The sequence below is a fragment of the Trichosurus vulpecula genome, chromosome 3 (genome assembly GCF_011100635.1).
Source record: "Trichosurus vulpecula isolate mTriVul1 chromosome 3, mTriVul1.pri, whole genome shotgun sequence".
Classification (NCBI taxonomy): Eukaryota; Metazoa; Chordata; class Mammalia; order Diprotodontia; family Phalangeridae; genus Trichosurus; species Trichosurus vulpecula.
Window position 1 is genome coordinate 391,563,375 of NC_050575.1, and position 24,577 is coordinate 391,587,951.

The 24,577-nt window shown below is 37.7% G+C and overlaps 1 protein-coding gene across 1 annotated transcript in view; it reads right to left on the reverse strand.

The window, feature by feature from the left end:
• The window catches only part of FANCA (FA complementation group A), a 103,303-nt gene that overhangs the window by 31,734 nt on the left and 46,992 nt on the right, over nucleotides 1-24,577 (reverse strand). Inside the window, exons 22-27 of the mRNA XM_036750246.1 lie at nucleotides 15,039-15,146; nucleotides 12,551-12,684; nucleotides 12,071-12,141; nucleotides 10,335-10,434; nucleotides 8,520-8,707; nucleotides 4,916-5,012 (exon numbers count right to left, since the gene is read on the reverse strand). Of these exons, the coding sequence (XP_036606141.1) occupies nucleotides 4,916-5,012; nucleotides 8,520-8,707; nucleotides 10,335-10,434; nucleotides 12,071-12,141; nucleotides 12,551-12,684; nucleotides 15,039-15,146 (698 nt within the window). The remainder of the gene's footprint in view (nucleotides 1-4,915; nucleotides 5,013-8,519; nucleotides 8,708-10,334; nucleotides 10,435-12,070; nucleotides 12,142-12,550; nucleotides 12,685-15,038; nucleotides 15,147-24,577) is intronic.

Sequence of the window (24,577 nt, forward strand, 5' to 3'; positions counted from 1 at the left end):
CAAATATAACTTATTTTTAAACCTCCTGAAAAGCAATATAAAATATCGTCAAATGAAAAAATTATATTTTTTGTTAAAGAGGAAAATAAGCATCACACACAAGCACCTCTACTTGCAAGGGTTGGTCTCTACCAACCAAGAATATATAAAAAAAATATTTGTAATAAAGATGTACAAGTGATTGGGCTTTGCTAAACATTTGATGTTTCTGAACAAGTTAATAAAGAGTTATACTGTGCCAAGCAAACACTACATTTTGCAAGGGGCTCCTATTCTGAGTCCTTCCTTTCAGTCTCTTTGGTGTCCCATCAAAATGGAGCCCCTGACACTAAACTGCTAAAACCTAGGACCATACTATGAAAGGTAGGAAATACAGGAATCAGAAATCTACTGTGAACAATAGGGTAGGACATTTTGTAAAATGAATCATTTACTCATTAATTTAATTTACATTATAATTTCAAAGCTATTTAATGTAATTTTTGATTGATTTTTAAGACTTCCAACAGCTCTAAGTTTATATGCCCTTTTGCTGAATAAGTCTCAAATAAACCCTTAAACACACTAGGGGAGCTGCCCATTGAAAGTAGCACTTAAATCTTTTTTTAATAGTCATTTAATATTTATTTTCCAAAATACATTTTATTATTTAATTTTTAAGACTTTTCTTTTTAAAAGGTTTTTCTCTCCCCACCTTCTACACCCTCCTCCAACTACTGAGAAGGCAAGCAATATATCAATTTTACATGTGAAATCATGCAAAACATTCCCATATTAGCCATATTTATTGAAATTATTTCAATTTGCACTCAGAGTTCATCAGTTTTCTCTGGGGAAGTGGATAGCATTTTTTCACCATGAGTCCCAAGTTTTTCACAATTGATCATCATGATCACATGGCTGTTACTGTGCACAATTATCTTCCAGTTCTTCTCACTTCACTTGGCATCATTTCATATATTGGTTTTGCCATGTATTTTCTGAAACCACCCCCTTCGTCATTTCCCACAGCACTAAATAGTACTCTATCAAACTCATACCACAACTTGTTCAGCCATGCCCCAATTGACGAATATCCCATTTCCAATTCTTTGCCACCATAAAAAGAGCCGATATAAATATTTTTGTACATATAGGTCCTTTTCCTTTTTCTTCAATCTCTGTGGGATACAGATCTCATAGTAGTATTGCTGTCTCAAAGGTTATGCATAGTTTTATAGACCTTTAGGCCTGGTTCCACACTATTCTCCAGAACTAGTTCACTCCACCAACATTTTATTAGTGTACCTACTTTGCCCTCATCCCCTCCAGCATTTGTCATTTCTGAAAAGTGTGAAGTGAACGGGTTCCTCAGAGTTGTTTTAATTTGCCTTTTTCTAATCCAATTATTTAGAATACTTTTTCATATGACTATAGATAGCTTTGATTTCTTCTGAAAACTGATTGTTTATAGCCTTTGACCATTTATCAACTGGGGAATGGCTTATTTTTATACATATTATTCAGTTCTATATTCACTATATATTTGAGAAATGAGGCCTTTATCGGAGAATCTTGTAAAAAATTCTGATATTACTTCATGTCTATGGTACCTTTTAGCAAAATATAGTTTACCTCTTAATTAGGACTATTTTTGCTTTTGCTTTATCTGAGATCATAATTATCTCTGCATTTTTTTTAAGCTCAGCTGAAACATATTAGATTCCATTCCAGCTCTTTATTTTAATTATGTGTGTTTTTCTGTCTCAAGTGTGTCTCTTGTAAAAATTGTCAGATTCTGGTTTCTAATCCATTCTATCTGCTTCCATTTTATGAGTGAGCTCATGCCATTCACATTCACAGTTATGATTACTGTTTTTCCTTCCATCCCATTTTCTTTCATTTCTTCGCTCTCTTTTTATCCGGTCCCTTCTCAAAAGTCTGTTTTGCTTCTAACCACTGCCTCCCTTAATCTTCCTCCCTTTTATCACTCTCTGTCTTTTCTCTTATCCCCTTCCTCTACTATTCCCCGTTGGGAAAGCTACATTTTTATATCCAACTGAGTGTGTATATATACATATATTCCTCCCTCTTTGAACTAATTCTGATGAGAGTGAGGTTGCCTGACACAACCCCCCCCCCCATTCTCCTTCCACTGTAAAAGCTCTTTATTGCTCACCTCTTTTAAATAAGAAAATTTCCTCCTTTCTATCTCTCCCTTCTCTCTTCTCCCAGTGCATCCCTCTTTCTCAACCCTTCATTTGGGGCGGGGGGTGGAAATCATTCCAATAAAATCAACTTCCATCCATGCTCTCTGTCTATGTAGAAGTCTAAGTACCCTAAAAATGACAAAGTTCTTATGAGTTACATATACCATCTTCCCATATAGTAATGTAAACAGTTTAACTTTATCAAGACCCATATGATGTTTACCTTTTTATGCTTCTCTTGAGTCTTATGTTTGAATGTCAAATTTTCTATTCAGCTCTGGTCTTTTCATCAGGAGTGCTTGAAAGTCCTCTATTTCATTAAATATCCACTTTTTCTCCTTAAGGATTATACTTAAATTTTGCTGGGTAAGTTATTCTTGGCTGTAAACCCAGCTTCTTTTCTTTCTGGAACATCATACTCCAAGCCCTCTGCTCCTTTAACATGAAAACCACTAAATCTTGTGTGATTATGACTGAGGCTCCATGATATTTGAATTCTTTCTGGATGCTTGAAGTATTTTCTTTTTTATCTTGGAGCTCTGGAATTTGGCTATAATCTTCCTGGGAGTTTTCATTTTGGGATCTTTCAGGGGTTGATTGGTTGATTCTTTCAATTTCTATTTTACCCTCTGGTTCTAGAAGAGCAGGGCAGTTTTCCTTGATAATTTCTTGAAATATGACTTCTACGCTTTTTCTCTGATGACAATTTTCAGGTAATCCAATAATTCTTAAATTATCTCTCCTTGACCTATTTTCCAGATCATTGTTTTTCTGATGAGATGTTTAATACTTCCTTCCATTTTTTTCATTCTTTTGACTTTGTTTCATTGTTTCTTGATGTCTCATGGAGTCACTAGCTTCCACTTGGCCAATTCTAATTTTTAAGGATTTATTTTCTTCAGTGAGATCTTGTACCTCTTTTTCCATTTGGCCAATTCAGTTTTTTAAGGAGTTCTTTCCTTTAGTGAATTTTTGTCCCTCCTTTTCCATTTGGCCTATTCCATATTTTAAGGCAGGGTTGTCCAAAATGTGGCCACATTTATGCGATTTATGTGGCCCGCCTACAAGCATAGAAATTTACATTAATTTTTTTAGTAAACGAAGCTGAGCTACCACAGAGCTCTTACTAAAATAGCAAATCAAAATATGTTGTCTATTGTTTCAATGAAAACCTAAGATTAGACAGCCCTGTTTTAAGGAGTTCTTTTCTTCTGTGAATTTTTATGCCTCTTTTACCATTAGGTTAGTTCTATTTTTTTAAGGTTTTATTTCCTTCAGGATTTTTTTGTGCCTCTTTTATCAAGCGGTTAATTCTCTTTTCCTGTATCATTCTCTTTTCCCAATTTTTCCTCTACTATTCTTTTTTGGTAAGGCAATTGGGATTCAGTGACTTGTCCTGGGCACACAGCTAGTAAGTGTCAAGTGTCTGAGGCCATATTTGAACTCAGGTCTTCCTGACTCCAAAGCCAGTAGTCTATCCACTGCACCATGTAGCTGCCCCTCCTCTACTTATTCTTTAACTCTTCCAGGAATTTTTGTTGGGCTTGGATCGAATTAACATTTTTCTTTTAGGCTCTGTTAGTAGCTATTTTCATATTCTGAGTTTGTCTTATCTGCAACCTTCGTGGCTTTTCATAGTCAAATACTTCTTTTGTTGTTTCTCATCAACTTTATGTTAAAGTTGGGCTCTGCTCCCTTAGAGATGGGAAAGCTTCAGGCTTTTTCATGCTGCTGTTTTCAGAGCTAGTTCTGGGAATCTGCAAGTTTTCAGTACTTCCAAGGTGGTGTGATCCAGGGAGACGTGTGGTTCTTGCTCTCCTGGTCTGTGCTCCTTACCCAGAATGACCCCCTAGTCCCCTGCAGCCACGAGCCCTTGTGCTTCTCTTTGCCTTGAAATCAAGATCAATGCCCTTTCTCTTGTGACAAACCCCCAGTGATCCTCTCCTCCCTGGAACTTCAACCCACAACTGCAAATGGGCAATAGAATTGCCAATCAGTGCCAGCTGCATATAGTGCCATCAAAGAGTTCCCTGTAATCTCTTCCTGACCAGACATCTGACCCTCTTACCCACTCTGAGCCGAGAGCTCCTAAAGCTGCTGCTGCTGTTGGAACCACTGTTGCTGCAGTAAGTGGTTCCCAGAGAGGCCTCCACTCCAGTGTCACAAACTTCTGCCAACCTCTTAAGTTTTCTTAGGCTGGAATCATGTCTCACCCTGACTTTTTGTTGGCTCTACAAATCCAAAATTTGGTTTGAGGTGTTATTTTTAAATTGTTTGGAGGGTAATGTTGGAGGAGTTCAGCTGGGTTGCTTCTAATCTACCATCATGGCTCTGCCTCCCCTCACTTAATCTTAAATCTTTTTTGTAAAGGCAAGAATCCTTTTCTGATATGATAATCATTCATTAATATATCTATTTTGTAAATGTCACTGTTTTCCTTAAAGTGGTGCACATGAGGAGTATAACATCATCTGTCATTTATGTACAGTTAGAAAAGATGGAAAATACCACACTGAATACCTAACACTGCTTCCTTTGTGTCTGCCTGAGCAGACAGCTGCAACGGCTTTGATGAGAAAACCCTTATAAATAATGTAACAGAGTGTCACACAGTAAGCTAAAAAAGCTCAAGCCAACAAGGACCTTTGCCTCTGGCTGGAAAGACACACTAGAGTTGAGTAGTTAGAGAACAATGTTAAATAAAATAAGACGAAAAATACATCTACCTTTTTAATGAGGCCTGCAGATAAACAGTTACACAAAACATCATGTGAGTGGGAGGAAAATTTGCACAAAGTATAAGAAATTGCTGCAACACAAAACCTGAAATGGAAAAACAGAAAAGATATTATGGAACTTTATATAAAAACAAAGGATCTCTTGTAGCTATTGGGCAGAAAAGTAAACTGACTAACTGGACCTCAAAGTAGGTCAGTTCTATTAAGATAATACAAACTATAAGCTAGGTTTTATAAAGAACAAGAAAAGGATAATCAATATTGGCAGCCAATCTATCCTGTCCATAGTTTGTATGTAGCTATGTGCATATTATCTCCCTCATTAGAATGTGAGCTTCTTGAGGGCAGGGACCATCTTTTACCTTTCTTTCTACCTCCAGCACTTTATAAATGTTTGTTGGGCTTGAAGTCCAGGAGACTTGCATTCGAATCCTGCCTCAGACCCTAGCGATAAGACCCTGAGCAAATCAATTAATCTCTATTAGTCTCAGTTTCCCCATGTGCACAATGGGGATAATAATACCACCACCTACCTCGCAGGGTTTTGTGAGGATCAAATGAGATAAGTGTGTTTTTTTGCAAACTTTAAAGCTCTACACAAATGCTATTATTATTATTGCTGCTGTCCTTGCTGTTAGGAGACCCAGAACGCCACCATCAGTTCACTTTCTAGAACTCACCATCACAATTATCAGACATAATTTTAAGTGTCTGAGCTAGGTCCTGTGCAAAATTAGTGTTACAGACTGATAGTGTCCTAAAGCCATACAAATAAACACAGAAAATATACTATGAATTTGGGTCCAGTGCAAGAATGGGGTGCATTCTTATGGGTAGTTAGAAAAGGAATTGTCTTCTGTCTTACAGTTAATCATGGAAAACAAAGAACTATAAGAGTTGTCTTGGTAGGGTAGGACGACACAGGCACAGGCAGAGCAGAGAAGGTCTGTGGGTGGAAGTAGAAACACTGAATAAAGGAAACATTAACTGAATTGTTTTAGGAAGAAGAGAAGAGAAAGGTAGCTCAAGAGTAATCTGCTGCCTGGAATAGGACACTGTGCCCCATCTCCATGTAAGCTGGTAACTGATTATTCATTCTGTGGAATTCCTGGGAATTTATTACTGTAACCATCTTGAAATTAGAGAGATGGCAAGTTTAGATCTCTAATCTAGATTTTAAAAACGGTACTTAAGGAAAAAATACACATTCCTTCTCTGGTCTGGGAAGGGGCCAGGTGCTTGTACTATATATACCCCGATATGTTTTCACTCACACACAACCTCTACAATCTACATGGCAGGGGAGGGGAGGGGAAGGAAGGTCAGGATAAAGGGTTTTGTCACAGTCCCTGGAGCTCCAATGCATCCATGGCACAGGCAGACTACTCCTTCTTCCCATTTCCCCCAGAGCACAAGAAAGAAAGCCTATTTGCATCAATCTCTTCCACTGAATTGATGAAATAACAATTTAGAATACTGAGGTCCAAGGGAAAGCGAAAAGAGCTGAAGACAGATCAGAAACATCAGATGGAAAAGGCTACCTAGGCAAGAAGATAGAACTATGACAAATGTTATTATTGTCATCTCCTCCTCACATAAAGCTTTCTTTTAACATGCAGAATGACACCGTAATTTTTTAGTAATTGATATTGACATCCCACTATTTCTGCACAAATGGACAAGTAACAATGAAGATTAATTTGTACCAATGTTCAGAGGGTTAATTAAGGACTTTTGTGAATTAAAACATGCTTCAGAAATCACTGAAAAATATTTTTAAAAAAACTAGAAAAAAGGTACTTAAGAAACTTATTTTTAGTTGTTATTAGCAAACAGTACTATAATAGAATAGCAAACAGTACTAGACAGTACAGCCCCTTTCTAGAAGTATGAAACAGAATCAGGAAGAAATGATTGGTTGACATGTGGATAATTTCATATGTCCATACCAGGACATTAATTTTAAAAGGGGGCACTGCCCATCAACAAGGGGAATTTTGAAACCTGGAGATGATGGAATATCACTGCAATGTAATAAAAGAATATGAAGAATAATATAGTAAAGCATGGGGAAACATGTGCAGAGATGTAAATTGAAGTGAGCAAAACTAGGAAAACAATCTACATCACAATGCAAGTGGAAAGTACAACAAGAAAATCAAACTGAAATTTGTCTAGTTATAACAACCAAATCGGCAATGAAAAAGGGAGGAGAAAAGGTCTGTCTCCCTTTGCTGGAAAGGTGAGCAGAGCAAAATGTCACCTCAGTGACATGCGGATGAGTCTACTTGCCCCCTGTCTTTTATCCTGCTTTCTCCTCTTCCTCCTCCTCTACTACTTCTTCATCTCTCAGGATTCCAATGTGAGCCTCCAGAGAAGGCATTTATCAAATGAAGGAACAAGCTCCTTTTGTTCAGCTTTCTGACATGTAGCTCCAATAAAACAAATCTAGGGTCTGGGGTAGAGGGAGGAAGTAAAAGTGCCAGGCTGGGAGCTAAATCTAGAGAAGGGGGCAGGGACCTCTTTAGCTTTAAGGATCTCAAGCAAGGCCAGACAATGACTACTGGGGTGTGACAGGACCAATAGCTACCAGAAACCTGCCCCTACCCTTGCCCCCCAGCTCCAAACAGGCATTAGTTTTCCCTAAATGGCAACAAAGCTGTCCCAGGACCTGACTGACCCCTGCCCAATGCAGCTTTTAGTCACCTAAGGACACGCAAAGTCCTACCCACATGGAATTAGGAGCCCCTCCAATTTGGTAGTTATCAGAAGACCACAGGAGTTACCAGTCTCTAGAAGCTGAATGTCACTGTATCTTTTGAGCACATTATTGCTATGTTAGGGCTAAGTAAACCTCCTTTTGTTAACTGTTCAATGACTCACAAGTGCCTCCTTTGGTCCCCAAATCAAACCTGAACAAAAAAGGTGCTGGTGTCAGGCCTGCCTCTAACATGACACTACCAGTAGGCCAAAGACCTAGGCAAGGAAGGAACAAAAAATGGAGTAGGAGAAGGAGGAAAAAGAAGAAGAAGTAAGTAACATATGGTTGGGAATGGAGAGCATGTGATCAACAACTACTTTAGATACCACTTGGTGGCGACAGTGCTATAGGTTTCTTATCCTAACTTTGGGGCATCTTATAAATGTATGAGCAGGTGGTTAATTTCAAGGTTGCATAAACAGATCTGTCACCTAAAAGTTTTAGAAGATTGGTTTAAAACCAAGAAATGCAGCTATTTTTTGGCTAAATAACAACTTCATGAAATACAAGGGGGAGATTCATCTTAAGCGCAGTAAACTTAACCAATTCCATAAACCAGGCAATCAATGATTTAGGCACCAAGGGAGCCTGGAGTCAGGGAAGTCTGAATTTGGATCCAGCCTCAGACACTCACTAGGTTCATGACCCCTTCCCATCTCTCAGCCTTAGTTTCCTCCTCTGTAAAATGGAGATTAAGAGCATTTACTTCACAGGGATGTTGTTGTGAGGCTCAAAGGAGGTGAGACATGTAAAAAGCTTTAGAAACTTTAAAATGCTATAAAAACACTAGATATTAGCTATTATGATGCAGGAAGGAAGGAAGCAACTTACCTCATACAAAGGGAAAAGGATTTCCTAGTTCTACATGCCAGAATGTTCTCCCAGAATGCTGTGATGGAGTGAGTCTTTGCATGGGCAGAAGTTCCAAGAACCAATTCTGGAATAAAGGGCTTTGACTCATTTAAGTGAACTGCCAGGGCAGCTAGGCCTAAAACATGAATGTCAGTCAGGCATTCACCCTAAAATCAAAACAGAAAAATCATAAAAAGGAGAGGAATGTGGCATTTATCCCAAAGCAACACCAGCTGAACTCAACGAGCCACAGGAGGCTGTCCTGGAGGCTGGAGGATGCTGATGCTTCTGATGCTTCAAAAGGATTAACAACCAACCAAACAAACCAAAAAGAAATCTACTGCTTTCAATCACTTTCTCCAAACTGGAGAGCTGACATACTGCAGGTATTTCAGGGAAATGTCAACACTACAAATAAAACAACAATCCTGGTTGTAAACTGGTGAATGTACATTCCCAGGAAGATTAACGTTTTCCTAAATTTTCCAATCTAACTGAAGCCACAGAACCAGGAGAATTCCGAGAATTAGAGGAGAGGCCATGAGCTCTTTCACTGCCTTTTTTCTCCTGGGTTGTCCTCTCTTTTTCTCTCTTGGTGACCTCAGCATTTCCCATGGGGTTTAATAATCATCTTTCTACAGATAACTGCCAGATCGATCTGTCCATTTGTCTATCTATCTATATCTCCAGCCCTAACATCTCCCCTGGGCCTCAGTGTTACATTACTGTCTATAAGACTTTTCACACTAGATGTCTCAGAGACATCACACATTGGCAGTGTCCAAAAGTAAATTGGTCATCTTTCCCCCTCCAAATTCTGCCATCTCTGCCAAAGGCACTAGCCCTCAGAGAGTCTCTCAGGTTCAGAATTTCATCCTCATCCTCCACTCTCCATTCTCTCTCACCCCACAATATCCAATCAGTTAGAAACCTTGTCATTTCTATTTCCACAACATCTTTCTCATCTGACTCCCTCTCTCGACTCACAGAATCGCTTTCTAATTCAGGCCCTTTTATCTATTTTCCCACCACTAAAATGGCTTCTTAATTGGTCTCCCTGTACTCCAATCTACCCACTACATGACTGCCAAATTGATTTTCTTTAAGTGTATGTCTGAACATATCTCCTCTACTCAACAGATTCCACTGGCTTTCTATTGCCTCTAGGATAAAATAAAAACTCCCCTGTTGAGCTTGGAAAGCCACTCATAACCTGGCCTAAGCCCATCTTTTCTGTCTCATCACTCAAAGCTCCTTGAGAACAGGAATTGTGGTGCTTTTCTTTGTATTCCTGGCCTAGCACAGTGCACGGTACACAGGAGACACTTAATAAGTGTCTGCCAAGACACAATCCACACAGAGCATGAGTGGAAACAGAAACCCACTCTCTCCTCCACCCTCCTTGGATCCAGCTCAGGGAATTGCATTCAGAGCAGGTGTAATCTTTATATTTTATAGTCCTGGATACAATGATGAAGGTTGTGAATAGCATGAACTTAGTCAGCTGTGAATTAATTCTGAGAAGTGGAAAAGAATGGTTTTTTATGAGGGGAATAAAAACAGTTTCTTCTTGGGGAAAAAAAGCTGAGACAAAGGTGGGTCTCGGTGATGGTGAAGTACCTCCTCTTTATTAGTCATCTCCCGTTGCAAAAGGACATTCCCTCAGTGAATGACAATTCTCCATCCTCGTAGCAAAGAACAGCCCATTGTTCAGTGTGCAACCCAAGGCATATGGGGCTCAATAAGTACTTTGTGGGAGGTGGGGCACTGAGATAGTAAGTCAGAAAACCTAACCTGGTGGTAAATAAGTTGGCAGAACCTGGCAAGCAATGCAGGAAGAAGATGCCTGTGTCCACAGATCATCTTCACAAACAGTGATGGCCAGGAGCCTTGCCTGCAAAGAGACAAATGTTATAAAAGACCATTTGTACTGATAGTTGTTTGAATTACCTTAAACTCCAGAGTAAAAAGGTGTTGATAAGATGGCTAAAGGCGATCTCTTATTAACCTAAGACTCTTGGCATTAATATACATACTGAAACGGACCATTTTGCATTCGAGCTCAAGAAATGGTATTGAGAAGATTAGTAGGAGACTCCAGCAGGCTTATTTTAGAAAAGACACCCTACAAAAAATGGCTGGAAAAAGAGAAAAAACTGAAAAGATGAGTGGACATGATGGGCTTAAGGAAAGATCAGTTTCAAAACACCCCTACTCCTCCTGGCCAAAGCTGTGTTGGTCCAAACCTGTGATTTCATGGTGTCAGGAATTCCAAAGGAGGAAGCTCCTACCAATGTAGATCGGTAATTGTTATACCCCTAAGTCTAAGAGAGTGGCCTACTGTACCAAGAGGTTAAGTGATGCATTAGCTCAAGGTTACAAAGGTGTCAGAGATAGGACTTGAAAACGGGCCTGACTGGGACGCTACTGGGCTGCTTCAGAGCCATGTTACCATGGGGGAATTAACTTCACAATCATCTTTTATATATATATGAATGGCCCTAAATAATCTACAGTGAAGTATTTTCAAACTAGCAGCCCAAAGATGGAGCTATCAGCAGGACCTGTCAAAAAATATCCTTAGCCCAGTCCCAAAATGACTGGTCGCATCATGTAGGGGAAGCCCCTCCCAGGTCTCAAGTAGTCTAATGAAAGGTTAAAAACCAGAGATTCATGCACTGACCTTAGAAATAAATCCCTGTTCTTAATGCCCTTTAGTTATTACCGACAGGACCGTACCCACAACTATTCCAACTGCTACTGAGCGGCAGACACAGAAAAGGGTCGTAGTCATTTTTGCAATACATCGGCCTTTCTAGCTCTCTGGCTCATTCCAACCCCACACCACAAACAGCCTCTTCCTTGCCTCAGGAAAGGGTTGGACCCTAAATCAAGAATGTTCTTTCAGCAATTAATAAACAAGTAAAGACTGATTTAATTTTCTGGAGGATTGGGAGGTTTCACTTAAGATGCCTCACAAACTTTGGCACTTGGCACTTTGTTATAAAAACGTTGGGACTCCAAAGAACATAAATAAGCTTGAAGACTTTGTGGTTCCTTGGCAGTCTCATCCTAACAGGATACTGAAGAGAGAACTGCTGGAAATAAGACTGACAGTTTTACTGAAGCTTCCCAAGAAAGTACTAAACTGCTATTCAAGTATTTGGAAAACATTAAGGAGAACTGGAAAACAAAGGATTATTTCCATTATCTTTTAGAATCAATGGACAGAGCGATGGACTTGGAGTCAGGAAGATCTGTGTTTAAATCCTGCCAAAGACACTAGCTATGTGACCTTCACAAGTCACTTAACCTAAGCCTCAGTTTCCTCATTTGTAAAACGGGAATAATAACAACTGGCTCATAGAGTCAGGGGAATCCGATGAGATAATGTAGATAGGACAAGCCCTCTGTAAACTATAAAGTACCATATAAATGTTAGCTATTTATTATCCTAACAAAACAAGTCATCAAGTGCTCAGGCTGCCCATTAAATTGGTTCAGAACTTAAGAGAAAGTAGCATATTTACCTATCAGGTGGATTGAATCTAGAAGAAGCCATTAGGTTTTGGCAAAAAGATGTCAGCAGAAGATCAGTGACCTAAGACAAAAATATATTTGCATTTGTTTTGGGGAGTGCAGGTTCCATGCATTGTGATAACATTACATCATAGATAATACTGTAGTGCTTACACCTACACAAAACTTTGAAATGCAACCCTGAATACAAAATGTGCTAGTGGGAGATACAGAGAAAACAGGTTTCAAGGAAATCTGTTTTCAAATCCCAGGAATCCTCTATGTCCAGGAATGGACAAGACACATGCTTATGAACATCCATTAACTGAGTTAAATAGTATTTGCTCCAGTCTAATATAAAAATCCTTAACCCAGCAAAATACAAGTTCAGGAGAAGCCTAACCCCCTGAATGCCCTTTATAAACACAGAGAAGTTCAAATTGCCTTATCCCAGCGTCTACCCTCTTTACTCTGAGCTAGTTCACACTCACTTTCTGTTCCCGTGGCCCAAGTTTTAGAGAATGGACGTCAAGGTGAATCCCGGATGTCTCAGTTCCACTGTCACCACTGTCTCCCAGAACAACTTTCAGTTTCTCAGAGATCACTGCAATCTGAGCAGACAAAGCTGCAAGTGGAAGGAAAGGGAGAAAGAGTCGGGATTGGGGTGATTAGCAGAAAGGTGAAGCAAGAGAAAAAAGAATATAATTAGTACTTACATCAATTTACTTTTCTAGTTAACATATAATTTTACTTATCTAGAGGTAAGGAAAAGGGGGTAGATAGAATGGGTCAGCTAAGTATGACTACGAGGTCCAGTTCAAACTGCTCTCAACATGTTCCCAGTTAAATATACTGTGGTGATCACTCCAGAAGTTCATAGCTAGTCTAGAATGGATTATTTTTCCTCTTCTGATGTTTGCGAGAACCAAAGGCCTTAACCAGTGAAAGATGTGAGAACTTATTTCAAACTGCAAAACATAGGTTCAGAGCAATGGAAAGAGCTCTGGACTTGTAATCAGAAGACTTATAAGACTGGGGCCAAATCACTTAATGCCTCTGAGCCTCAGTTTCCTCATCTGTAAAATGGGGATGATAACATTTGCAATACCTATTGAAAAATATTAATGCTTGTTTGAGACAAGCATTTAGTTTACAGACATGTGTGATATCTATTTTGAGTATGTATTTTGTTGGCACCAACTAAGGATCAAAATTGCAATGTTTGGCGCATACATGAATTCTCAAACACCCTGCAACTCTAAAGTCTCAAGCCTCAGCCACAGGTTAGAAAAAACTGCAAATATAAGTTATCATCATACCACTGAAAGGTTTATTTAAAAGGCAAAAAAATTTGGAGTCATGAGGAAAGCATTATATAAAATCTGTACAGCACTCAAAAAAAAAAAGACGTAACGATGCAGGCACAAGAGTTATACATGTTTGAACTTGACACTGAGGGGAAGTAGTAGGCTAAATCTGAAATAAGAATAAGAATAGCATTTGTATAGAGCTTTAAGGTTTGCAAAGCACATCAGGTGCCATAATATCTCCATTTTACAGATGAGGAAACTGAAGCTGACAGGTTATTTGCCCAGGGTCAGACAGTGAATAAATGCCTAAGGCAGGATTTGAATTTAGATTTTTTTAACTTTATCCCCTCTACAAAGTTGCTGACCTATTCATTAGAGTCTGAAATAATTCATTATCTTTTAATGAAATAGCCTACCTGGATGAAACACATGAAAAAATAAACCCTTTCATTTTTTATCTGAAATAGTAAACCAACCATCCGTTCCCCTTAAAGATTTTAAACCTTAGCCATTAGCTAACTACACATACTGAGCAGGTGGCAAAGGTCCTATCAATGTGAAATTTTGCAAGCACTAAGCCCCAGAAGTCTCTTCTAATGACCAGTTCCAACTCAGGCATGCTTTTAAACAAGGGCTAATCTGAGGTGTAAACATATTTTTGGCTTTAACACAGTCTGACTTCAATCCTAAAATACAAGGTGCAGTTTTGTACACATACTATTTTAAAAGCTAAAAATTCCATTTCAAAGGTTATTAGGATACAATGCAGAGCAACGAATATGAGAATATTTAGAGTGATATGATAAATCCTCAAAAGTCATTGAATGAACTCACAACTTTATTAGAGACTCTTTGAGAGCAATCTCATACTAAAAACCTGTTTAATTCTCTCAACAAAAAATCCTGTTTCTTTGCTTTAGAAACTCAATTTCACATTTAGAGCACTTCAAAATACACTCCCTATAACATATATCTAAGAACTCCCAGTTGACTTTGATGGAATATCTTGCAAACACTGAGTTCTTTACAATTTATTTGGAATATATACGGCCTAAGTTAGTGTTTTTATTAAGCTTTTATAGAAAGTTAAGCAATATATAGGGACAAAGCAGCCTTCACCATCATCAACAGACTTAGTGGTAGTTGTGGTTGAAATTTCTAGAAACTGAGGCTCTATTTTTGACAGACCACAACGCCGCTTGGTGTACTTGGGAAGGTTTATCATAAGCATCTCATGAAAGTTCTTTGATGTTTCTGGCCGATAGGACCTTTTTGACTAGAATGTCACGGTAACTCTAAAAAATTTTCCACCAGAGACTTGTGACAGCTTGAAGAGAACTCAGCTTTTATCACTTATGTGGAAGACGGTATCCCTAACATGCTCTAGTCCTAGAATCAGATTTTATCACTAAACCAAGGGAAAAGAGAATTGAATTATAAGCTTAAAAGAAGTGGAAAGATAGTGTGCTTAAGGGTAAAAGAACTGGCCCAAAATTTGGAGGGGGGAATCTCTGGAGAATTAAATTAATTTATTCAAAATCATTTATCCCAGAAGATTACATTAAAAAGATATAAAACCACCAATTTCCAGTTATAGTTGATACAGCCTCTTCAAATACCTTCACGTTTAAAGACAGATTTCTAAAGGAATTAATTACCACCATCTCACCATCATAATTGGCAGGCTCGATTATTAAGGTTCTCAGATCTTCTAATTCACCTTTTAACTGCTCCAGTGGCTCTCCAGCATTACCAGTCTCCATTTTTATTACTTGGTCTGTATAAAATGAAATTTGTTATGTATCCTTAATTGCTAATTTATTTTAAATATCCCAAACATCTCTATATCAACAAGGCTCATTTTTCTATATGTGAATCCAGCAGCTTTACAAGGACTTTTACATAGAATTTAACATATATTCCATGGTTAAAATCAAGAATTACTGACTACTATAACCTAAGACACAAAGTAATATAGGAAAAAATATAAAATATAGCAATGACAGGCTTCTGGCCAAGAAGAGAGTGTTTTAACAAGAGTTGATAAGAATCTATTTGCTTAGGGTCTTAAAAATCCAATCAAAAGAGCTTTCAGCTGAAAAGAGAAAGGGAAAAACTACTGATACACACCAAATTTGATATCAGAGAATGGCTCCAGTGTAGAAAGAATAGAGGTAGTGAAGCCCAAAAGTTCACAGGAAATTAAAAACAAGACAGAAGCCAGCAACAGAACTCATGGTCTTAAATTTCTACACACTATGCACAAAGAATGGATAAAATGCACATTATATGAGAAATCCTAAACTTAGGAGGTAAATTTGACTCACAGGTATAACAGATGTGGTAGGATAAGACTCATAACTGGAATATGGCTTTGGAAAGTTATTATACCTTATTCAAAAGAAACACGATGAAGAAAGAGTTAAGGGAGAGTAGCATTATATATTAAAGATCTATACTCATGAGAAGAAATCCTTGAAAAAAGGATGGGAGGGGTACATTTTGATGAAGATCAACAGAGGAAGAAACAGAAGTGACATTGTCATCAGCACACATGACTGATCATCTCAAGAGAAAGAAAAGGTGAGTAATTTGGGAAACAGATGCAGGGGATTTCAATTATCAAGACATCTGATTGTCAGTGCTAAAGCTCAGAAGGAGCTGAGGCAGCTAGGAGAGCAAAAGACAGCAAAAACTTGTTTTAAAGCCATATGGGGTAAAGAGGTAACAGGATTAATGAAAACAGATGGAGAGACAGCAGAACCTATTCTACTGAGTAATCTGGCTTTTTTTGCTTTACTCTGCAAAGGAACATGGCCTTCCAACTGAAAAGGACAAAATACAAATGGCTAATTGGAAGCTAAGGCTCCAGATGAGGAGAGGACTGAGATACCTTTGATGTTTGTATGTCTCCGGTCTCTATGATGCCCATCCCAGGTTCTTGAAGACTGGGTGGTGTGATTCCTTAGCCACTGTCAATGATCTAAGGAGACAGACCACACAACTGGGCAAATAATCACTTAACCTCTTTGTGCCTCAGTCTCCCTATCTGTAACCAGGGGATAATAATAACACCTACCTCAGAGACTTGTTGTGAGGGTCAAATGCAAACTTTAAAGTGCTATGTAAATCCAGTTATTATTTTCAAAAATAGGAAAGAATGGAATTTAGAAATTACAAGCTGGTGAGTTTGACTTCGATTCCTAGCAACCTTGTGAAATTTTTAGGACAGATAGAGAACATACAGAAGAATAAGCTGTGACGATAAAGGTCCAGCATGGCTTCAGTGAGAGCAAGCCATGTCAGGATAACTTCATTTCTGTTTTGACAGGTTACTAAATGGACAGATCATGGGACTGCAGAGGACAGGAGTTTATTTATATTTTAGCAAAGCATTTTACAAAGTCTCTTAGGTTATTCTTGTGGGAAAGATGGAAATAAGAGATCAGTGGTATCAAACTCAAACAGCGATGGGGGCCACTAATTCATGCATCAGGTCACCTGCAGGCTTCATATGGACAGTTTTAAAATGTAACACAATCTTTGCTTTATTGTATTTTTGTTTTGTTAAATATTTCACAATTACATTTTAATCTGTCTTTGGCGGCTGCGTGCCACGTGCTTAACAACACTCTGGCTTAGACAACAGTACAATTAGGAACATGTTTCACTTTTTGAAAGGCTAGATCCAAAGATGAAGGGTTCAATATTAACTTGAGGGGAGGTCTCTACTAGAGTGCCCCAGGGATCTGTGCTTGGTACTATGAGATTTAACATTTTCCAAGGACTTCCATCAGGTATGGATGTAATGTTTATTAAACTGGCAAATGAAAAAAGCAAGGAGGGACAATTAACATGTCAAATGACAGAATTAGTATCCAAAAATAGCATGACTAGCTATAATGTTGGGCTGAATCTGGCAAAATAAAATATAATATGTATGGATAAATGTAAAAAGTTTCACACTTGGGTTCAAAGAAATCAATTTTATAAGTATAACCTAAGAGAGGGAAGGCAAGGCAAAAATTGACATGGAGGAAACCTAACAAGTTACATTCAAAGAAGCTAATGTGATTTCAGGCTACATTGAAAGAGATATAGTGTCCAAAACAGGGGCAGCTAGTTTAGTGCAGTGGATAGAGCACCAGGCCTGGAATCGGGAAGACCTAAATTCAAATCTGACCTCAGACACTTCCTAGCTATGTGACTCTGGGCAAGTCACTTCACCCTGCTTGCCTCAGTTTCCTCATCTGTAAAATGACCTGGAGAAGGAAATGGCAAACCACTCTAGTGTTTCTGCCAAGAAAACCCCAAATGGGGTCATGAAGAGTTCGAATACAATGACTGAATAACAAAACTGTCCAGAACAAAGGAGATCCAATATGGAACACTCATTTGGTTCTGGGATCAGTATTTTAAGGGTACTGATAAACTGGAGAGTGGCAAGAAGAAGGTGACCAGGACAGTAAAGACCTTGAGATTGTTCCATATGAGGAATGGTTGAAGGAACTGGAGATATTTAGCTCAAAGAAGATACTTAGGGAGCAAACATGGCTGCTGTATCCAAGTATCTGAAGGGCTCTCACATGGTTTGTTCTGCTCGGCTCCAAAGCACAGAGCTAGGAGCCAGGACTGAAAGCTGCAAAGAGATAAATTTAGAACGGATTTAAGGAAAAGCTTCCTAACAATCAGAAATATCCAAACATGGTGCCAGCTACTCCAGGAGTTAACGACTTCCCTTCTCAAGTGAAGTCATGGGATCACAGATTTAGAACTTGGGGACAATTCTGATGTGCTCATTTCACAGAGAGGGAGCTAGGGTGCACAGAGCTGAAGTGATTTGTCCTGAATCACACAGCCGGCAGCACTAGAAGCCAAATTCAAATCCAGGGTGTCCTGACTCCACTACACCAAGCAGACCCTTTAAGTAAAGGCTGAACAATTACTTCTTAAGTAAGCTACAGAGTTGATTCTTAGATTAAAACACCCTCTAAGGGTCCTTCAGACTTTCAGAGTCTGTGAAAATTAGCTAGACAATATTAACGTCCAAAAAATAATATGACATTAGCACTTACGGTGTCAACGATCATTTCAAATCAGATGACTTCTCTATACCTCCAACCCAACCCAAGTGTCTCTCTTGAGCTCCCACCATAAAACACCTACTGCTTATTGGACATTTCCATCTGGAAGTCCTAGAGACATCTCAAACTCACTATCTTTCCCCAAAAACCTACCTCAACTTCCTTATTACTGTCACGGGCGCCACCATTTGGCCAACACAAAGGATGCTGCCCCCCCCTTCACATCACCTCTGACATCTGACTTGCTCAATCTGCGCTAAATCATATTGCCTCCACAACATCTCCTGTATCCATGGCCTTTGCTCCACTCACGAAACATTCACACTAGTTCAGGCCCTCTTGCCTAGACTCCTGCACCTGGTCTAATTCCAGCTGATGTCTTTGCCTCTAGTTTCTTCCCATCACTATCCATCCTCCACATACCTGCCAAAGGATTTCCCTAAAGGGCAGCTCTGACTACATCACCCCTACTGCCCTTTGTTTGGCAGTAGAATATAAATTCTTTGAGGGCAAGGACTGTTTCTGACTCTTCAAACACTCAGCATTTAGCACAGGGTCTGGCACAGAGTAAGGACTTCAGACTTTGCAGAATGACTATACCAAATCTCAGCTCTACCAACAACGCATCACTAGGCTTGTCTCTCAAAAACCTCTCCAACATTAACTATCACTATCTTTTGTCATCTTTTCCGTTTTGCTAGATGTGGGGTTGTTTTGGCTTACAATTCCCTTATTTTCTTACATGGTTAATAGTTTGTAATTCTTTTAGAATGTTTGTTCACATCCTATTACTGTTATTACTATTATTTTGTTTGATTACTTATCTATTGAGGCATGGATTTTGGTTTTACGTATTTGTTAGTTTTCTATATAGCTTGAAGACCAGGAACAATATAAACACAATTAAAAAATACTTTTCATACAAATAAAAATGGATCTAAACAACTAGAAAAATATTACTTGCTCATGGGCAGGCTAAGCCAATATAAGAAAAATGAGAATTCTCCCTAAATTACTTATTCAGTGGCACACCAATCAAATTACTAAAGAATTATTTTATAGAGCTAGAAAAAATGACAAAATTCATCTGGAATACAAAAGCTTAAGAATATCAGGAAAATCAATTTAAAAAATGTGAAAGATAGGTCCAGTAGGAGATTTCAAACTATATTATGAAGCAGTAATCATGAAAACAATCTGGCAATAGCTAAAAACTAGAATGGTGGATTAATGGAATAGATATGGGACACAATATATAGAAGTAAATGACCACAGTAATCTAGTATTTGATAAACCCAAAGATCCAAGCTATTGGGGGAAGAATTTGCTATTTAACAAAAACTGCTGGAAAAACTGGCAGAACCTAGGCATAGACCAATATCTCACACTGTATACCAATACAAGGTCAAAATGAGTATATGATTTTAGACATAAAGGGTGATATCATAAGTGAATTAGGGGAATATGGAAAAATATTTATCAGATATAAAGACAACTGAAGATTTTATGACCAAACAAGTGACCGAGCCAATCGTGGATGTAAAGTGGATAATTCTGACTACATAAAATTAAATTAAAAAGTTTTTTCACAAACAAAACCGATGCACCAAAATTAGAAGAAAATCAGGAAACTGTGGGAGAAATGTATAACAAGTTTTCTCTGATAAAAACCTCATTTCTGAAATGTAGACAACAGAGTCAAATTTATAAAATAAGAGCCATTCCCCAAATAATAAATGGTTGAAGGATATGAACAGGAAGTTTTCTGAAGAAATCAAAGCTATCAATCATCATATAGAAAAAATGTTCAGTCACTAACAATAAGACAACTCTGAGATGCCAACTCATACCTATCAAATTGGCTAACGTGACAGAGGAGGAAAATGGCAAATGCTAGAGATGATGTGCACAAATAGATATACTAATACACAGTTAGCAGAGTTGTAGAGTGGTCCAACTATTCTGAAGAATAATTTGGAACTATGCACATAGACCTATAGAATTGGGCATGCCCTTTGATCAGCAATACCACCACTAGGTCTGTATCCCCAAGACATCAAAGAAAAGGGAAAAGGACTTATTTATACAAAAATATTTATAGCAGAATTTTTTGCAGTGGCAACGAATTAGAAATTGAGGGGATGCCCACCAACTGGGGAATCGCTGAACAAGTTGCAGCATATGACTGATGGAATACTACTGTGCTATAAGAAACGATGAGGGGGATAGTTTCAGAAAAACTTTCATACAAGGAAGACTTATATGAATTGAAACAGAGTGAAGTGAGCAGAACCAGGAGAATATTGCACACAGTAACAGCAATACTGTAATGATGATCAATTGTGAAAGACTTAGTTACTCTGATCAGTACAATGATCTACAACAATTCCAAAGGACCCATGATGAAAAATGTCATCCACCTCCAGAGAGATAACTGATGAACTATGAGTGCAAACTGAAGCATACTTTTTTCATTTTACTTTTTCTTGCTTTTTTTTCAACATGGCTAATATGGAAATAAGTTTGCATGACTTCACATGTATAACGGGTATCATATTGCTTGCCTTCTCAATGGGTGGGGAAGGGCTGGAAGGAAAGAATTTGGAACTCAAAATTTGAAAACGAATTTTAAAATTTATATATGTGTATGTATAAATAAAAATAACATAAATATGCACATATATGTGTATGTATGTATATGTACACACACACACACATACACCCTTATTACAGCTATCAGATTTTTTTTCCTCAGGCAATTGCTTCCTTTCTTATCCTTGACACATTAACTCTTGTATAAAATCTCTTCAACTTCATGTAACCAAAGCTTATCTACTTTTAAAAAAATTCTTCTAGCCTTTGTTTAGTTAAGAATTTTTCCCTAAGCCATAACTGTGAAAGGTATATAGTACTCATCTTTTTTTTTATACTATAATCTTTAATATTCAGTTCATATATGTTTTAAATCATTGCCTTAAGTCTAATTTCTGCCAGACTGCTTTCCGGTTTTTCCAAAAGTTATCAAATAGGGAATTCTTTCCTAGGAAACTTACAATTTGGTTAGTTACTGAGTTCAAATATTTCTGTTTTTTTCCTAATCTTTTCCATTGTTCTAATTTTTTATTTTTCAACTAATAGCAAATAATTCTGATGACAGCGGCTTTACAATATAGTTCGTGGTCAAGAAGTTTTAGTCCCCCTTGACTCCTACTATTTTTTCATTATTTCCCTTGATATTCTATATCTTTTGTTCTTCCAAATGAATTGTTTTGTCTAGCTCTGCAATGGATTGCTTTAGTAGTTTGATTATTGCATAAAAACTGTAAATTAACTAAGGGAGTATTGCCAATTTTATTACATTGGCATGGCCCATCCATGAGCATTAAATATTCCTCTAGAATGAAGAGAAGGAAGAATTCATGGATGAGCAAGACAGGATAATTGTTAAAGTAACATATTGAACACCAAATGTATTTTCTTATCTTTTTTTTTTTCAGCAACACAATTGCTGGTCTCCCTCTTCACTCAATTCTCTCCCAACTATCATTTACCCAAAAAAAAAAAAGAAAAGAAAAAGGAAAAGGAAAAACAAAAACCTGTGACAAATATATTCAGGCAAAACAAATCCACCCACTGGGCATGTCCAAAAATATATGTCTCATTCTGCTCCGTGAGACCATTACCTCTCTTTCAGGAGCATTCTTCTTCATCAGCTCTTCATCACATCTTCCACATTTATTTTTCTTTACAATGTTGCCATTGTTTTGTATAAATAGTTCTTCTGTTTTTGCTCATTTCACTCTGTGTCAATTCATACATGTTCCTAAAATTCCCTGATCATTCCCTTAATCATTACTTATGTTGCAAATAATATTCAACTATATCCATCAATCATGACTCAGCCATTCCCAAATTGATGGGTGCCACCTTAATTTCCAGTTCTCTGACACCACTTCAAAAAGATCTACTCTAAACATTTCTCTTCATATAGGATCTTTTTCTCCTTTTGTCTCTTCGGAAGCAGCATCATGGTATCAAAGGGCAAGCACACAGTTTAGTATCTTTCTGGGTCTAGTTCCAAACGGCTTTCTAGAATAGTTGGAGGGCAGCCAAATGCACAACTCCATCAACAATGCATGCGTTTGGAGTTTGTCTTGATATATACTGTGAAATGTTGGTCTAAACCTAATTTATGCCATCCTTCTTTCCAGTTTTCTAATAATTTTTTGTGAAATAGCAAACCCTTGCCTCAGTAGTTGATGACTATGGCTTGATCTAACACTACGCAACTATGTTCATTAACTGTTGTATATCATACACCCAATCTGTCCCTGGCTGGCTTCTCTAGTTTTCAACCAATTGCAAATACTGCTATATAATACAGTTTGAGGTTGGTACTACTGCTAAGCCTTCTTGCTTCCTACCTTTTTTCATTATGTCCTTTAATATTCCTAACCTTTTGTTTCTTTAGGTGAATTTTGCTATTATTTTTCTACCTTGATAAGGTAATTCTATGATAATTTGTTATACCGTGTAAGTAAATTAATTTAGATAGCACTGTCATTTTTATTATACTGGCATAGACTACCAACAAGTAATAAATATTCCTCCAATTTGTCTTCATTTCTGTAAAATGTTTTATATTTATATTCATTAGGAATGCTTGGAAATTCTCTATTTCATGAAAGGTCAATTTTTTTCTCTCAGTTTATACTCAGTTTTGCTGGGTAAGTTATTCTTGCTTATCCATCTTTGTCTTTTACTTTGGGGAATATCATATTCCAAGCTCTCCAACTGTCAACAGGTAGCTGCCAAGTCATATGTGATCCTGACTGTGGATCACCAGTACTTGAACTTTCTGGCTCTTCACAGTATTTTTTTTTGGACTTGGAATCACTGTATTTTGGCTCTGATGTACCTGGGAATTTTCATGTTATGGCTTTTTTTTTTTTTTTTTTTGGAGGGGGGAAGGCAGGGCAACTGGGGTTAAGTGATTTGCCCAAGGTCACACAGCTAGTAAGTGTGTCAAGTGTCTGAGGCCAGATTTTAACTTAGAAAGATGAATCTTCCTGGGTCCAGGTGGGACAATCTATCCACTGTACCACCTAGCTGCCCCTGAATTTTCATGTTATGGATGTTTCAGGAGGTCACTAGTGGATGCTAGTTTCACTTTGCCCCTTGGTTCTCTTCTTGACCTGTTTTTCCATATCAGTTGTTTTAAGTGGAAGAGATGCCATATATTTTTCTATTTTTTCCCCCAGTCTTTTGGTTTTGTTCCTAAATTTCTTGTTGCCCTATGGAAGTCTTTGATTTGCTTGGTCCATCCTATCTCTATTTTTACTGTTGCACTGTCTGAGATGATGATTACTACAATGTGAGAATTTGTTTTGCTTGAGTGCAGAACTTTTACAAAGGTCCAGTTTTTCTTTTTTCTCAGAGAGGAGAGGCAAAAACAGAAAAAAAGGTCACTGAAATATGTTTTCGAAATGCACAGAATAGAGGGAAAACAAGAAGGAATCACAAACAAGACAGATTTGAAAGCAACTTTTTGAATTTATTATGTGCTTAAAAACACAAGTTGTAAATAACAGTTTCATGTACAACCTTCTATCTTAGTGCTTATTTCAGTTGGTACTTGTTAAGTTCAGAAGAAAAAGATTAAAATGAACATTTTTTAAAAAATGATGGTAATAAAAAAAATTATAGTAATGAACTGGAAGTTGCAGAAAAACATGTACATTCATTCGTATCTTTTGGAACTACAAATTTCTGGATAGAGATCTAGCAGTGTTCTGTGAAAGCCACAAAAATAATCCTACCCTCTAATTTAGTCATTCGATTCAATCAAAAGGAGAAACTTTAAAGGTTTTCATATTACATCATCAGTAACTACAAAAAAACTGGGCACTACTTAAATGTCCAACAATAGAAAACTGGTCAAATACATTGTGTTTCATTAATGGAATGGAATGCTATAATAACTTAATATTATTTATGATAATAACTGGCCTATGTATTCTTTTACGAATTATTAAGCACTCTACACAGAGTCAATCAGATTGGAACAGAAAGGGATACTAGATATCACTTAGTTCAACCCATTATTTTACAGATGAGGAAATCA